The sequence below is a fragment of the Python bivittatus genome, unplaced genomic scaffold (assembly GCF_059951505.1).
Source record: "Python bivittatus isolate LINGU-HERP-01145 unplaced genomic scaffold, Pbiv_v1 ctg000040_np1212, whole genome shotgun sequence".
Taxonomy (NCBI): Eukaryota; Metazoa; Chordata; class Lepidosauria; order Squamata; family Pythonidae; genus Python; species Python bivittatus.
The window spans coordinates 3,028,373-3,044,454 of NW_028277032.1; the positions used below are offsets into that span (position 1 = coordinate 3,028,373).

The following is a 16,082-nucleotide window of genomic DNA, read 5'->3' on the forward strand; positions in this document are numbered from 1 at the left end:
TTGGCTGGAGTTGCATCCCAGAGGGCAAGGGACTGACCGCTGGAATGGGTCTACAGCACTCCTGACAATGGAGAGAAAGCCCTATAAAAGGGAAAGGGGTTGTCAACAGGCTTGCTTTTGCCTCCGGGCCGTAATAGCGATTCTGCACTCTGGGCAGATGTTGGCCTGCGGGATCGCAGGGACAGCTTGGGCAGGAAGAAGGAACTTGCACTGCAGGAACCTGGCGGGCCGGCTGCCAGCAGAGGGTGGTGTCCCCTGCAAGGGCAGCAAGGGGGGGGGGCAAAGAGGATTCCACCGCGAGGGAAGAGGCAGGCCCATCTTCCCACCCCAGAACGAGTCCAGGAGCTCTGTGTACTGCTTTCCCCTGGACCGCAAGGGGGCTTGGCTGGGGATCTCTCTCCGCTTTGTCTTCACAACAGCCCTTTGAGGTGGGTTAAGCTGAGCGGGAGGTGACTAGCCCAAAGGCACCCGGTGCGCTGTTTCCATAGCTGAAGTTAGAGTTGAACTGGCCTTCCGAGTCTTCAGCCAATCTCTCAGCCACAAGGCCACGCAGGCTTTTGCACCTCGGCCTTCAGGTTCATTCCAAGGTGCTTTGCAGCTTTGCAAGGGATCCTGCGCATCTCTTGGATCCCTTGCCACTTGATTTTCACCAGTACAAACAGTGTCCCCCCTCCCTACCAAAAAATGCCTTGGCTTGCTTGTGCGTGTCTACACCACAGTCACATCATGGTTTGTTTAAAGCACAACTGCCTGGTTGTACTCACGCTGAACTCTGAGGAAATAGATAGGGGTCCTCTCAGGCCTGACCCCCACCACCTCCACCCTCCTGGCTCCTGTGGGGTGTGTGTTTGATGAGCCAGGCCTGGGAGGCTGTCAGAGCCTCTCTTGGGGAGGGGGGGTGCCCTCTGCCCTTAAGAGGTCCTCCCTGGATCCAGCAGAGCTTGACAGTGAGGACCCCCAACTATGGGGAAGGTCATCAGGAGGGAGGAGGGGAATCATCTGCAGAACGCTCTCGGAAGCGGATTGTCTGGAACCTTTTTTGTCCGAATGTGAGATGGAGGAGGCATTAGTTGTGCTGGTGGATGACCGCCGTTGGGGCTCGGGAGGGCCCCTGCACCCCTCTTGATGGCCTTCAGTATCGCTGGCCATATTGCCTTGCTGGGGGTGAGAATGGGAGGCACGGAGGTTGGCCAGGGCTGCTCCGTCCACCACAATTCAAACACGCCATGCTGGCGCGTGAGGCCAGCCACTCTGGACAGCCACACGCCGGCTGCTGTGCCACGCAAGGAGCTTTGAGATCGGCAGAACGTTTCTCCTCTGCGTCCAGGAGCGTCTGTAGGGTGTGGTCAAAAAGGTCAGGAGCACATAAGAACGGGCAGAGCTTCAGTCACACCACTGTGACTTCTTTGACCGTGCCTTGCAGACACTCCTGAATGTATCCAGAGTGGTGAGTAGGGAGTGAACCTGCCACTTTCTGTTTAAAACAGGGGCACGTATGCTTGTCATCTGGACTTTGCTGGACCCTCCCCATGGACCCTCCAGATTTATAGCACGCTTTTTCTTCCTTCCTGCCCTGCAGGGCGGGACAGACCAGGAGAGTGTGAATTAGGTAGCCGTGGGTTTCACCGTTCAGCAGGTACGTGGGGTGCTGGTGTCACGCTCCTTCCTCGCCCTCTCAGGATTTTGATTGGGGGTTCAGCATCCAAAGGTGCAGCCTTGAAGCGGAGAGTTGCAGAAATGTTCCAGCAGCACCGTCTGCCCACAAACCAGGCATGAATCAGGATTTCTTGGTTCAACTGCCCAATTCGAAGATTCGGAGGACAGGCTGGAACTTGATGCACCTGGCTAAAATTGGACTGTTGCTTTCAAAAGAGAAAATTAGGTTACGGGCTGTCCTGGCATCATTATTCCCACCACCGTTAGCAGCAGAAATGTTCCCCTTAAACTTAACCCCTTCAGAAGTGGGCTGGCATTACTATTTCTAAAATAAAAATGCCTCAAGAAGTTTCATGTGTGGAAATCCCTTGATAGAATAGATCCCTTGCCCAACATGAGGGGTCCCAAATTTGTGCCCCCCCCCGCTTGTTCTCTCGCATCCTTGGTGAGCAACATAATCACTTCGGTTACAGTACTTTATTTTTTTTTTCCTCAGAAGGAGCCATCTTCCAGTGTTATAGCTCATTTAAATCTCATGGATTAAAAACCACGCAACTGATTACCAAACCGTTTAGAATTGGCCGCTTGACTCATCTCAAAAACCTAAGCAGGTCTTCCCTAATTAGTCCTTGGATGGGAGACCACCAGGAAGTCTTATGACTGTAGGCTAGACTGGAAGTTGAAAAGAACTCATGGTCTGTAGGGCATAAAAACTGATCTGGCCCTTCAGCCCAATGCAGATAATTGATTTAGGTGGTAATTGTGGGGATCTGCAAGGCAGGAATGGAGAGAGAGCTAATGTCAAACATAACATGATGTCGTTGCGCCAGTGATGCAAATTATGTAATTTATATCGGTCGTGTTCGGGTTCCCTGCCAATCACAGGTGTCCTTTATAAGCCGCTGTGATGTCAAAATGATGCCACGTGACTGACGCAGATCATGTAATTCGTATCATTTGTGCAGTAACTTCATGATGTCATTGCAGTTTCTACCAAAGGCAGGGACGTCAGTTTTACCTGGAAAAAGTTACCTGGAAAAAGTACCCAGAGTTTTCTTCTGAGCAGACAAGTTAAGGTTGTACAATGAAATGTCCTTCCTTCTTGGGTCTAAGCAGGCTACTAAAGCTTTTTCTTTCCTGAAACTGTCAGGGTCCCTCCCTGCCTATTCAAAGGTTTATCCCAACATTTTGACTGTTCAGTCTTTGTGCCAACAGCCACACCTGGCTGAGTTCCTCTCTTCTGTTTATGAGACTAAATAAATTATGCCATTGTGACCTCTTGTCTTCCCAGGCAAGCGTGTCCAGTTAACCCTTTAAAACTAGGCAGGATTGGGACTTCAGCTCATTTAGTGAAAAAGATGGATTTTTCAGACTGTGGCGCGTCTCAGCTGCTTGGTCTCCAGATCTGGAGGACCACAGAGTCACATCTGCGAGATGGGCCGCTTTATACATTCGGTAAATAGATAAATAATAAATACATATACAATCTTCCCCAGCGAGCCTGACCCTTGGCCGTGCTCCCTAACCCACTAGGCTCATATGGAGAACATTGGCACGCCATAGGCCTCTGTAAGGTTTCCTTGTTCGTGCTAGGAGTGGCTGGGAACCTTTAGAGTTGTGCTGGGGAATGATAGGGGGTGACAGAGATCTGCTGCTTTGGCCCAAAGGCCAGGAGGCATGGGCGGGGGGTCAAAAAAGTCAAGATGGTGGACAATCATGCAAGCCAAGGCTTGCTCTTTTTGGCCTGCGTCGCACATCTTCTCTCGCTATGCCGTCATCCCCTGCCAGCATAGTGGCCGTGTGTGCAGTGTGGGGATAAGGCGGGTTTTGGGCACAGGCTTTATCTGCTTTGGAGCTTTGCAGCCCTGAAGATATCGAACCCAGCAGGGCAGAGCCCTAAAAGTGAGAGGCCTGGCCGAGTGGCAGAGCCCTGTCTGTGCCCAGGTGGTCTTGGGGTCAGCATCGCCTCCGAAGGAACTGGAGCGAGGGGTCTTGTGCTAGGGATCCGGGAGGGCGTTTGCTAGGCCCAGTGGCTCTCCTATGGCAGAAAGGGGAAAAATTAGCCCTTTGGCACGCATCGCTTTGCTCTGATTCAGTTTGCATGTACGTCAAGTCCTAACCTGGTTTGCTTGTTTGTGGCTTAGCTGTTTGTCCCCAGACAATGAGGCTTGTAAACAGTGGTTTATGGTTTGGGGTGTGGTGCAAACCCAGCCAGTTGTGTTTACGCAAGAACTCTAGTTGGCTGAACCATGGCTTACATAAAGCATGGCGTGTGAACAGTCATGATCATCTTCATTTTTCCAAGAGTCCCTCGTGGTGTCTGTGAGGGTGGGTGCAGGGCGTTGGGGTGGTTGTGGAAGGGCAGCACCCCAAGCGACAGAAAAGATCTTTGCCCGATTCCAGCGGGGAGAGGGGCGGCATTCAGCATGTGGAGGGCTGGAAAAGGGCTGGGGCCCAAGGCAGAGTGGGTGTTGGCATGAAAAGCATCCCCATTCCAGGCCTGGCACTCCTGAGACAGCTGGGGAAGGCTGCCCTCAAAACCCCTGGAGAGCCCTTGCAGGTGGGCATGACAAGGGGGGGGGCTGTGGTGCCAGGGCCCAGCATCCATCGCAGCCACGGGTCCCGTGCTTTGCAGAGCTGCCCAGTTGAGTCACTGGCAGAGGCAGCGAAGGGGGCACCAGAGGGAGCTGCTCTGCAGAGGGGTCTGCAGGATTCGACACTTTGTCCATAGGACAAAAGCGGCATTTGATCGTCACCGTGGAAGCCCCAGCCCTTTTGTACGCGTGTGCAACATCACAGTGGCAAGCCGAGGACCTGATGCTGCTTTTGTCCCGGGCCCTCCTCGCAGGCGCTTCGACTTCTGTGCCTGTCATTGGCCTCCATTACGGGCCGTGACAGTAGCAAAATGGAATGATGCAGTTTTGCGTCAGTCACATCGCGATATCAGGTTGCAACGAAATACGTCACATCCCTTGTGTGCTGATGTCATCCTTAGCCCCTCCCCTGCGGGTGCCTTGTCCATGGCCATTCTGGGGCTGGGCAAGGAGGGCAGCTGATGTCTGTGTGAGGCCTTCTTTGAACGGTAAGTGTTCAAAACAAGGACAAGTCAGCCGTCATCTCCCCCCCCCCCAAATTTGCCCTTTTTTAAACCATTGCTGCCCTCAGTCTGATGTGACTCAAAATGCACAAAGTATCTTGTGGCTTCTCAAACCATGCTAAGGCATAATGTGGCGTGCTCGGCTTGTGTTGGCCATTCTGGCTTGTAAAAGCCAAGGTTTATGATTTAAAATGTTGCAGAAGGCAGCCAGTCTCTCTCCTCCCCTCGTGGGCTCGAACACTGCTCTTCCTTGCAGGGCTGCTGGCTTTCAAACATCTTCCCATTGATCACAGTTCCTGCCGTCACGCTCTGGCTTTGTAGGGGGTCAAGCGACAGTCAGAGCATCACCAGCACCGCAGGTGGGAAAAGCCCTTTTCCGGTAGAGGAGGCTTCAGGTGAGAAGGAAGGGTGGTCCGGCTTGGCTTGACTTCCTGGATTTCTGTATGCTGGTCGATGACCATAAAAAAGATTTGATTTGATTTGATTCCTGGATTTCTAAGGAAAGCCCCTGGCGTGGTCTTGTCTGGTCCTGCAGGGGAAATGTAGTCGTGTTCATGGTCAGCCTCTAATTAACTTATGGCTGATGACAACATCTGTAGTTCTCAGCTGCAGTGACCGGCTGAGAATCATGGGTTTGTAGTCCAGCAGATGTGGAGGGCATTGTGTTGGAGAAGGCTGGTACGCCTCAAGAAGCAAGGAAGGGGTCCTTGTCTAAAAAGGTCTACGGCCATTGTGGGTGTGTGTGCGCGTGCGTGCGTGTGCATTGGCTCCTTTAACTGGATGAAGCATATTGTCGGCACCCTGAGCCTGAATTGCAAAACTGGTTTCCAGGGGTTCCTTGTTGGGAAATCATGTGGTTACTTTGCAGGATTATGAAGGCCCAGCGTGACATTTCTGAGATGGATACTCATAAGAACTTTGTACCTGGTTTGTGCTGGAAAATCAGGGAGTTGCTTGGCTAACAAAGAGCCGTGTGTCTTTTCCACCTGAAGGAGGGCAAGAAAGCACTTTTGGAACAGCACCAAGTGATACCTGACTTTTTAAAATCCAGAATGGATTTGGAGTCGGGTTTCTGTGTATACGGAGGGCTTCTTTCGTAGGACAATATGATCTTTGAGAGGGTGTCTGGCCCAGGGACGCGGAGAGAGGAAGGGGAAGATCTGAGCAAATACCCACAGCAAACGACAGGGACTCGTCCAACCGGTGCTGGAGTTTCTGCAGGCTCTTTTTGCGCATGAGGAATCCAGGGACAATTTGTGAGTGTGTCATCTTAGGCAACCTCACCCCAGGGCAAATCCCGTGGAAGGGACACACGTCTCTTCTTTCCGTGGCTCTCGGTTGCAAGAGGAGGAAGGAGGCAGGCGCCTGCGGCCCAAAATCAGGTTTCAGCCGGAAAGGGCTGGTAGCCTCCTAGCTTGTTTCTGTTAATGATTTCAGATCTTAACCTCCTGTTTTTTGTTTTAGCAGCAGGTAGGCCTTTGTTTCCATTCAGAAGCGTTTTGCTTCCCTTTTTAAGAGGCCAGAGGCTGGAATGCCCTTTTGTAAACTGATGAGGCTCCTCCTGAAACTTGGCTTCGCCAGCAAACCTGCAGTGACCCATAACTTTACTCAAGACTTTCACTTAATCAGCTCAGCCGGTGAAGCTTCCCTTCCCTTCCTTTCCCTTTCCAGTTCTCAGCCAGGGTGGGAGCATCAGTCCCCTCGGAGCGGAGCGGGTTCAAGTAACCTTCTGATTCTGGACCCAGGTTTGGGGCAATGCAAGGCTTCCAAGACGTTCTTTCCACTTCAGAGCGCAGGCAGAAGAGAAGGAAGCTCAAGGGAAGACTTTGCCCTTCTCGACACCCTAGAATATTTTTGCTGGTCAGATCTGACAGGATTGGCCCATGTTGACCATATAGCTTGGTAGATTTCCTGGAAAATATGCCGACACTCACAGGTGGTTGACCAAAGGAAATGTGTCCGGGAAGATGCTTGGGAGCAGGAGAGCCTGGCGTGAGGTGAGGCTTTCCAGCTCTGAACAAGACTGCGTAGAGTGGAAGTCCCTGGGAGAATTTCCTCCTTTCTCTTCATGCCGGCTTACGAATAAAGGTCTTTGGAAATGTGCTGCTTCATTGCGGGTATTTTATTATGTATTTTATGGATGCTGTTGTAAAGCCATGGCCCAGCTGCGCGGCACAGGAAAGCGCGTTTGGAGGAAAAAGGCAAGTCCTCGCAGCCAAGCGTGGCCGCGGGTCAAGGAGATGGAGATGAGCGGGTCTGTGATGGAAATTCTCTTTGCTGTGTTTGCGGCCGGACTGAGAATACAGTACAGCAGAGTAGCTTCAAGGAGGAAGCTGTGCAGAAGGTCGGCTGAGGAGTCCATTTTTCTTGGGTTGGCTGCACCTCCTCTGAGGTCAAGGTCGACTTATAAACTGTCGTTTTCTTGGCCGCACCGAAAGCAAGCAGGAATTCCACCAACGTCTCTGGGTAGGGAAGGGTCACCAAAATTATTCTCTCTCTCCGTTTTTTAATACACGGGTGGGCAGCCCTGCTGGTCAGCTCTCAGCCCGGAAGCTTTTTTGTGGCCTCGGGATGACAGGGTCGAAATTGGTTGTGTGGTTTTTGGGGTTTTTAAAAAGCTAAAATGAGAAGCAAAATAGGTGCATTAAGTCTCTACTAAACCTAATGGACCATTTTACTTTTTTTTTTTAATAAAAAAATCACACTGCCCCCAGAGACATTTACTCCCTTCTGGTAACACCGTCACATGCGGTCAAAGTTGTTGTGGCCCTTGGAAGCAAGGACATCTGCGTGTGTCAAAAAAGTCAAGATGGCCCTTGTGTTCCTGCCCCTTTTTTATATGTGTTGATGAAGGAGGCACCATCTTGACTTTTTTGACCTCTCTATGGATGCCTCTGCTTGGAGGCCAATATTTGGGTTAGGGGAGGCTGGAGCACCAATGGGGGAAAGGGTCAGAGTTGTGTGTGGGGGGGTGAGTCGGTGGGTTTCTCAATGTTTGCATAATAGTAATTTCTATGGCTGGTCAAGGTCGTGTCCATGAAATGGAAGCACTGATAGAAAATGTCTGAGAGCAAGAAGGGATGACAAGACCCTTCAGCGGACCGAATGATGTACAGGAATCCCTGGCTGAAGTAAAACAAACCTGGCAATCTAAAATTAAACACTAAAAATTGATATATTTGATTTATTATGACATTTACCCCGTAGATTCCTTAGGATGCCCGGCACTTACAGATCCATAAATCTTAACTCTGTAGTGCCCGGATGTAATAACAATATACAGTTGGATTGCACAAGGATAATTTCATTTCTGAATGTAAATCATGGGTGGGGAAAACAGGATCTTTTAGTTGTGGGCTCACACAACATGCTGGTCTCTAAACCAGGTCAATGAAACACCATTGCTTTGTTCACATAACATACTGGATGCCTAAACAAATGAACCATATTTGGGGTTAATGTGAAGCCCTGGTCCACGGGTATGCAAGCCTAGTTGATGTGTGGTTGGACTCTAAATCCCATGAGTCTCAGCCAGCATGGCCAGTGGCCAGGGATTGGCAAAACTAGGGTGGGGGGTGGCGGGTAGATTTCCGCCCTGCTGCTGTAAGTGGGTGAAACGGGAACTGCCTTCTGATCCCCCCCCCGGAAAAACCAGCTGACTGGAGGGCTCAGTCCCAGGGGTGCAAAGCAAGGGGCACCCCTGAGCATGTGCAGAGGGCCGGCCCCGTACCGCTGCGTCTCCCAACTCCGCGGGGCGGGAGGTGCGGCGGGACGCCCGGCCGAGCCCCGCCGTTTGGAAGCGGCCACCTGACGCCGAGGAGGGGCGGCTGCGGGCTCCTCCCCTCGGTCCGCTTGATTGGCTCGGCGGCAGCCCCGCGGGGCTGTGGGCACGGCGGCGGGGCAGCGCCGGGCTGAGCGGGGCGCCGCGGGCTTTCCCGCCTGGCGCGCGCGCCGGGTCTCCGCTCGCAGCTGGAAGGCGCCCAAGGCGGAGGGGCGGCGGTGCTCCCGCGCCGCCATGTAGCGCCCGGCTTCTCCTCCTCCTGCTGCTGCTGCTGCTGCTGCTGCTGCTGCTGCTGCTGCTGCTGCTGCTGCTGCCAGCAGCCAGGGGTGGGGTCGGGCGGGGGGAGCGACTGAGCGAGCGAGCGCAGGAAGGAAGGCAGGAGGAAGGCAGGCAGGCAGGCAGGCAGGCAGGGGCGCTCGGGCACCTGCAGGCGCGCCATGGGCAACTCCTACCGCAAACGGAGCCCCTCCGGCGCCCGGACTTGGTCCTTCTGGAACTTCGGCCGCTCCGACCGGGCTAAGACAGGTAGGGCTGGGCAGGTGGGGAGCCTGTTGCAGGCGGGGCGAGGCTGGGCAGATGCCCGCGGATGGCATCCGGGTGACCTTGATGCTCCGCCTGGGAACTGCAGAGGCCCGGGCAAGCTGGAAGGGTCCCTGGCGAGGGAAACCCTCGGCATGTGCTCAGAGGCCCTCTTGTGTGGCGGCCGTTCAAGCAGCCTGGTGCCCGGCAGACCGGCTGCATTGCGGTGGCGGTGACGGCCGGCCAAGGCTGCCGGCCTCAGCTCCGAGACCCAGAGAGCGGCTTCTGCCTTTGGGGGACCACCCGCCAGCGCTGCCCTCTGCGCACAGTCTCTGCGTTCCCTGCCCACCTGAGGGAAGCGGCCCTTTTGCTTATGGACACCCCTTGGGACTTGTGCAAAATGTGATTTGGAAATCCCCCAAAGTTTGGGCAACACATTAAGCCTCAGGTAAGCCACAGGCAGGGCCCAGGTAGGATGGTGGCCCTTCCTTAACCCTCCTGGTGGGTGCAGCTTCCCCTCCCCTCCTCCTCGTAAAAGTCAAACAGTTGTGCTTGTGCCTGGAGAACATGCAGAAATAAGTAGTCTTGGAAGTGGCTTTGTTTCTAGTCTGCGAATTGTGGGAGCTGAGGATCGTGAAAGACCTCCCCGTGCAGGCCGGGTTCCCTCAGCACCGCTGATGCCGCGTGTTTGATTTCGTCTTGGTGTGTTTGAGGAGCCCAAAGCAGAGGGAGGCTGGCCTGATACACACGTTGTACTAAGCCCTGGTTGGTTTACTCTAGTTTACAGAACATGCCACAGTTGGCTGTGTTTATACTGACTGTGTCATAGACTATGGTTTATGAAGCACCGCAGTGGGAGGGGCGGGACACTGGGTGCACCATCTTATGCAGCTGATGGATTGGTTAATTACTTCCATTTCTAAGGCCACCCAACTCAACAGCAAATCATGTAATTTGCACCTTTTGCACAAGGATGTTGCCACGCACGTGACATCACAATGTGTATGGTGCACTCCCTCCTTTCAGCAGCCAGGTTTGCACATTGCCTGAAGTCAGAAAGAAGCTCAGCGCCCTTCTGCCTGGGCATAATTGTGTCCTCAAAATGCTTTGTGACTTTGGGCCTCTCCCCTCCGCCGTGCTTTAGACTGCAAACTTCAGAGGCTGTTCAGGTGCTTACGTGCCCTACCCTGGCATAATTATGTTGATGGCATAAAATGGCTTTAATTGTTGTTATTTCATTTACTCCTGTGTTGAGTATGTTATATGAGTGGTAGTCAGTGTGAATAAAAGGGAAGGTAACCCCCTTCCCCAGCTGGCTAACTACTGTTTCAAAGTTATTGAGACACGCTAACTAGCACTAAGCTTTTGGAGTATGAAAAATGCTGACCCTTTGGAATGTAAGCTGTGGGGTTTTTCCCTCCCAGCCTGGCTGATTGGCCTAATTAATAGCCAGAGGATGAGAAACCCAAATTTTGTTTTACGTTTTGGTCTACTGATGGTCCCGTGCTTGGACCATGTGCCTGGGAGAGCTCAGGGTGTTATTTTGCTGTGTTAATTGGGTGCTGCTGCTGATTAAGAGAAACCAGCATCTCGCTCACATGAACCTTCCCCACAAAACAGGAGTCGGTGTAGTTCGTGTTAAGGCTAATTAATACCCCCAGCTTGTGTAAGTCAGTTCCTTAACTTGAATTTTATGTGGACCTCCCTTCCCTTTATTTAATGAGAAAGTTGTTTGATTTTTATTCTGGCATAGATTAGTACCAACGCATCATTTGTTAAATTAGGATTGATCCGGATGTTGGGTTTGTACTGGTTCCCTAAAGTTGGATTTGTCTGCCTCTAGAGAAATAGATCATCAATGGCCCTCTGTTCCAGAGAGGTTTGGTGCAAAAAGAGCGCTGAGTGTCCCCAACATTTCTGCAAGCTGGCACAAGGATTTGTGCTTGCTCTGGCAAAAGAGACTTAGGTCCCCTAACAGTCTGTGCCAGTTTGCAAAAAGCAGGATGGACTTGGGAGCCTTTCCCACAAGACAGCCAGTGCTCCGGTATTACCCTGGGTAACTTGATTTCCAAGTCAGCTTTGCAACTTTGCCCTGAATAAAACCCTGTGCCAAGTTGCTGATTTACCCAGCTGCTAAAACAAGCTGTACTGGAAAACAGAACAACAAATTTAAATATTTCATTGCATCTGTGTTTGGACAAGAATTAGTCTACCAGTTTTGTCTGCAGTCATAGTCCTTCAGCTGTGAAAATGAATCTGCAGCCAAGCATGGGTCAAATTAAGTCCTGGATTTCTGGCTATTAGTATTTATTCTCTGATCAGTTTTCTTTCTCCTGATCTTTGAAAGGAACGTGACTTACTAAAACTTGGAGGCTAAAGCTTTCCCTACAATTTCTGTCATTCTGGAAAAACCTTCAGTGGATCTTACTGTCTGATTGGGTTCACTGATGCAGTTGGCTTAACAAAGGTTTATTGAGCAACTACAATTGGCTGGGTTCATATTCTTGGGCATTATTATGCCCAATAAGAAGGCATAAATAATGGTTCAGACACTGTGTTAGTTTACAAAACATGCACAAGACCAAACCACTACCTTGTGACTTAATGTCAGTGTGCTACCCAGCACACTTAAGTCAGGCACAAGCCTAGCTGCTGTATTTGCTCAACATGCTAACTGTGGTTCTCTTTAATCTTGGTTTGTTTTTGGTGGGCTAGTATGCTGTTCAACTTCAGCCTGGTTGGTTAGTGTATAGTCGAGTGTGCTGTGCACATGCAGAAAGTGGATTAAAACTCTATGAATGCTGAAAGCCGTGGTCAGGTATGAGTCCAAGGTACCTTAGTCTGCCCTTCCAGACTGAAGAGGAGAAGGAAGTTGGCAGTCCTAATCGGCGGGACTCCCTTGGAGCAGCTGGTTCGAGTGTTGGCTGTTTGGGCTGGCGTGGAGGAGTTCCTGCTGTTGTCCGTCTCAGCGTCTCCTTTCTGAGTTTTGGGCGTGTGATACGCGGTTGGGACGGGGCTGGTTGCTAAAGCAGCCGGTGAGATAAACACAGCGGTGGGACCCCATTCAAAGCCTCCCTCCCAGGCCACTTGGGGAAGCAACCGAGCATAATGAATGAGAAAGGCACGGAGGTGCCAGTGAGGGAAGGGAAGGGAAGGGAAGGGCAGGGCGGGGGGAAGGAAATAGGAAAAATGTGAAAAGGGCCCTAGTGGGATTAATAAAAAATTGACCTTGGTGTCTGCTCTTTTTCATGCCGGGGTTTATTCCCCAACTCTTTCCTCCGCCAGATGCCCAGGAGCGCAGGCAGGGGCAGCAGGCATTCACCTGATGAAAATTCAGCGCGTAAATGCCACCAGAAGGGAACCTCTTTGTCAAGGGTGCTGAACGTGAAGCCCCAGGGAGATATGAGCCCCCCAGTTCACACCGTTGGATGTTTTAAGGTGACAGGAGGACAGAATCCCCCCATTTCTTTTTCTCTTTGGGCCTTCAAGTCAGTCTTGACTTCTGATGACTGCCTAGACAAGTCCCTGCGGTTTCCTTGGCAAGGTTTTTGGAAGTGGTCTGCCCTTGGCACCTCCTTTCCAGGGCAGAGAGAGAGCCCAAAGTCACCCAGGTGGCTTCTAAGGCAGGATGAGAGCCGAGGGTCTCCCAGCTTCAAATTCAGCACCTTTAACCACTACATCAAACTGGCTTTCATAACTTTTCATATGCCCTGTATTTACTTATCATTTCTTTAGTGAAATCAAACTCAGGTTTACTCCTGATGCCACTAAGTGTTTTCCCCTGCCCTTGAAAAGCCAAATGAAATGCCTTGCCAAAAAAAAAAAAAAAAAGTTGCAAACCCCTGCTTTAGAAGTGGGGGGGCACAGGGGGGGTCCAAAAAGTCAAGATGGCAGCTGTGCAATCAAAGTTCCACCCCCTTTTTTTAATATACAGAGCTTTAGTTGCAGAGTTGCAGCTACTATCTTGAATTTATCGATCCTCCTTCCCCCCTGCCCCCTCCGGACACCCTTGTTTAGTTAGAAGCTGACCTCCCACCTGGCTCTGGAATCTTGGCTGGAAACAGGCAGAGTTTATTTTTCTTTATTTAATAGTTCCGGCGTATGTACCACGGTGGGAGAGAGGAGTCTTCCTATCAGTCCATCAATGAAGAGATAATCGCTCGTGCTTCAGAGCGTTGAAAGCGTATCTTGTAACCCTTCCCAAAGCCCTGTAAAGTCAGCCAGGAGTACACACTGTGTCGATGCAATAGAGCTTGTTTGTCCTCCCAGCTCCCGAATGTGCAGCCAGCCTCTGCCGCTGCCAGATCAAGTCTTCGTATAGTTTTGTGTAGTAACACAGAAGTGCTTTGCTTTGCCTTCTCCCCCGATGTATCAGTCTAGCCTACCCCTCCTGGATTTCTGGGTGGTGCCCTATCCAAACACTGACCGGGCCTTCCCCACCAGATTAGATCAGCCAGGTGTTATTACCTAGGTGGGATTCTCCCTTGAGTCAAGCGTGACTGCAGGCGTTGGACATGCAGAAATCAGGAGGGGCCTGGTAGCGCCTTTTCAGACTAGCGCGTTTTCTCAAAAGGCAGATGCTTTTGTGAGCTGCAGCTGACTTGGGGCGACTGAAGCCTAACCCAGCGGACACACCATTTCCTTGGCGGCAGTACGGAGGAGGGTGGATCGCTTTTGCCGCGGTGGGTCTCTTGACCTCCCGGGGGGTCCTGGGGGAGTCTCCCTTCCTGTCCTGGCCAGCAGGGCTGTGCTGTGCTGCGTCTGGCGCGGACGGGGCGATGGCGTTCCTGCGCCCTCCGGCGCCCCTTTTGGAGGTGGAATTAGAAGCCGCGCACGGCCCTCCCAAGCTGACCAACCCAACCTAATTCTGGGCCCAGACAAGGTTGCCCCCCTGCTGCGCTCCCCTGCAACCTACAAATAAACCTGTGTTTCTCAACCTCAGCAACTTGAAGATGTGTGGAAGTTGAGAAACACGGAAATAAGGAAACCAAGGATATTCACCTCCCATTCATCTTCATCTTGCATCAAAGCCGGGAGGGGAACAACCGTCTTTTCTAGGAGTCTTGGAGGGTGTTGGAAGGCTGAGAGGGCCACAAAGAATCTTTTCTGTTTCTTCCTGTTTAGCCAAGGTTCATCTTCCTTCCTTCCTTCCTTCCTTCCTTCCTTCTACCCACCCACCCACCCACCCACCCACGGCTCCTTCTTCTGTTTCACGATTTGCAGTGAAGCCCAGGCAAAGAGTCTGGCTGTAGCTGGGGGGTGGGGGGTGGGGGAGAGAGCATGAGCCAAGCTGCACTGACCGCTTGGTTCAGAGACAGGCAGCCAGATGCCCACCTGAAGCTTCGGGGCTCAGCTTCAGCTTTGCTGCTGATCCTGCCGGCTTGCAGCTTCAGTGAGGTCCTTGCAAACGGCCTGATGGCTGTGTGACATCACTCCCCCCCTCTCCCCCCCAGAAGCGTCTGCAGGGTATGAACGGAATAGCCAGGGTGGCAGCCTCTGGTGCAGTCAAGGCCCCCGTGCACATAGGAAAGAGACGGAGCTTTGATCACCCCCTTGTGGCTGCCATCTTGACTTTTTTGACCCTACCTGTGGACACCCTTGCCCCTCACAGATGCCCACGCTGGCTAGGCTTGTGGGATTCTCACATCTGCACAACAGGGAAGAGAAGGGTAGGGAAGTTAAGCAAGTTAAGGCTGACATGTTGGAGAAGTGAGTGGTGTAATTTGGGGGAATGGTTCTCATTCAGTCTCCCTCAACCTGATGCTCTCCAGGTGCTGTGGACCTCAGCTCCCACAACCCCTCGCCAGCTCTCCCAGCCGATGGGAACTGAAGTCCAGCACATCTGGGGGGCACCTGGTTGGTGAAGCTGCTCTACTTATGGCTGTGTTTTTTCAAACAGAGCCTAAAAGAGAGGGTTTGGGTTTGTTTCATAGTTTGTGCTTTTAAAAGTTTTTAAATTTGTTTCAGCCTGTGATTGGGGGGCGGGGGAGATTCATCACTGCTGGAAGTTGCACCCCATGATCTGGATTTGTTCAACATAAATGTGTAACTAGAGGTTGCCGCTGTGCTAAGGCAAATGCACTCTTCTTGTGCTCAGAGACACTTCCAGGGGCTATTAAAAAAACTGTTTAAAAACATTCAATCCTGCCAAAAAAACTCTTTATCCTCTGTTGCTGAATTGAGATATGGGGTCCAGCTGCTTTGTTGTATCCTGAAAGCTTCTTTGTAGCCAAGACTTGCCTTTTCATGCATGCTGCAAAGCTCTGTGCATTTTATTTATTTATTTATTTATTTAAGTCATATTTATCCCCCTCTTTAGCCAAATGCTGTTTTACATATAGCCAACTAAAAGTAAAAAGACAAAAGACATAACACGCAAGGAAAAAGGGATGGGCAGGGAAGAGGAAATGCCCTGTTCTTTAGGACAGATGAAATGGGGGCACTGCTTCATCTCCCTTTTCAGCTGGGAAGGTTGTTATAGGGAAAGGCAGCGCTTTAATGTAACTGAGCGCAACTTTTCCTGGTTGGTCTGGAAAGTGGGAACTCTGGAATAATCCTTGGCAGTTCTGCAGTAGATGGACCAAGAATCAGATTCTTTGGCTGGGTCCTCCATCCTTTTTATTTTCCTCTGGGTTCACACTTTGCAATGAGACACAAAGGAGTCCAAAGAATAACATGGAAACCTGGTTAATTGACTTGGGTAAGCATATTGGGTACTCCCAGCCCAAGTAAACTTTCTGAACATCTGGGATTCACCACCTTGTAAGAGACCAGCAGCTCCCACCGACCCTCCTGGGTGTTGGGACAAGACACAGTGATGTCACCCACATCATGACATCATGACACATGTCATTCCCCCCCCCGCCTGCCTGTGGACACCCATGTGAGGGGTATAGGAGGCTGCCAAGGAGAGAGAGCTGATGGCATGTTGAGTAGTTGTGGGCAAGTGGCCTTTCTTGGAACTCATCTCTGCCCTGCCTTGACGTTTGGGTCACTTCCCCTCCTGGCAAGTCCTCCAGATGCGTTGAA

At 51.6% G+C, this 16,082-nt stretch overlaps 1 protein-coding gene across 2 annotated transcripts in view; it reads left to right on the plus strand.

Annotated features, from left to right (window-relative positions):
- The window catches only part of NHSL3 (NHS like 3), a 70,184-nt gene that overhangs the window by 6,811 nt on the left and 47,291 nt on the right, over positions 1-16,082 (plus strand). Inside the window, exon 1 of one of the 2 annotated variants that reach the window (XM_088153806.1) lies at positions 8,872-9,059. The exons of the other annotated variant lie outside the window; for it this stretch is intronic. Within the exon in view, the coding sequence (XP_088009932.1) occupies positions 8,972-9,059 (88 nt within the window). The 5' untranslated portion in view covers positions 8,872-8,971. Of the gene's footprint in view, positions 1-8,871; positions 9,060-16,082 lie in introns of those variants that run through there. 2 annotated transcript variants of the gene reach the window in all.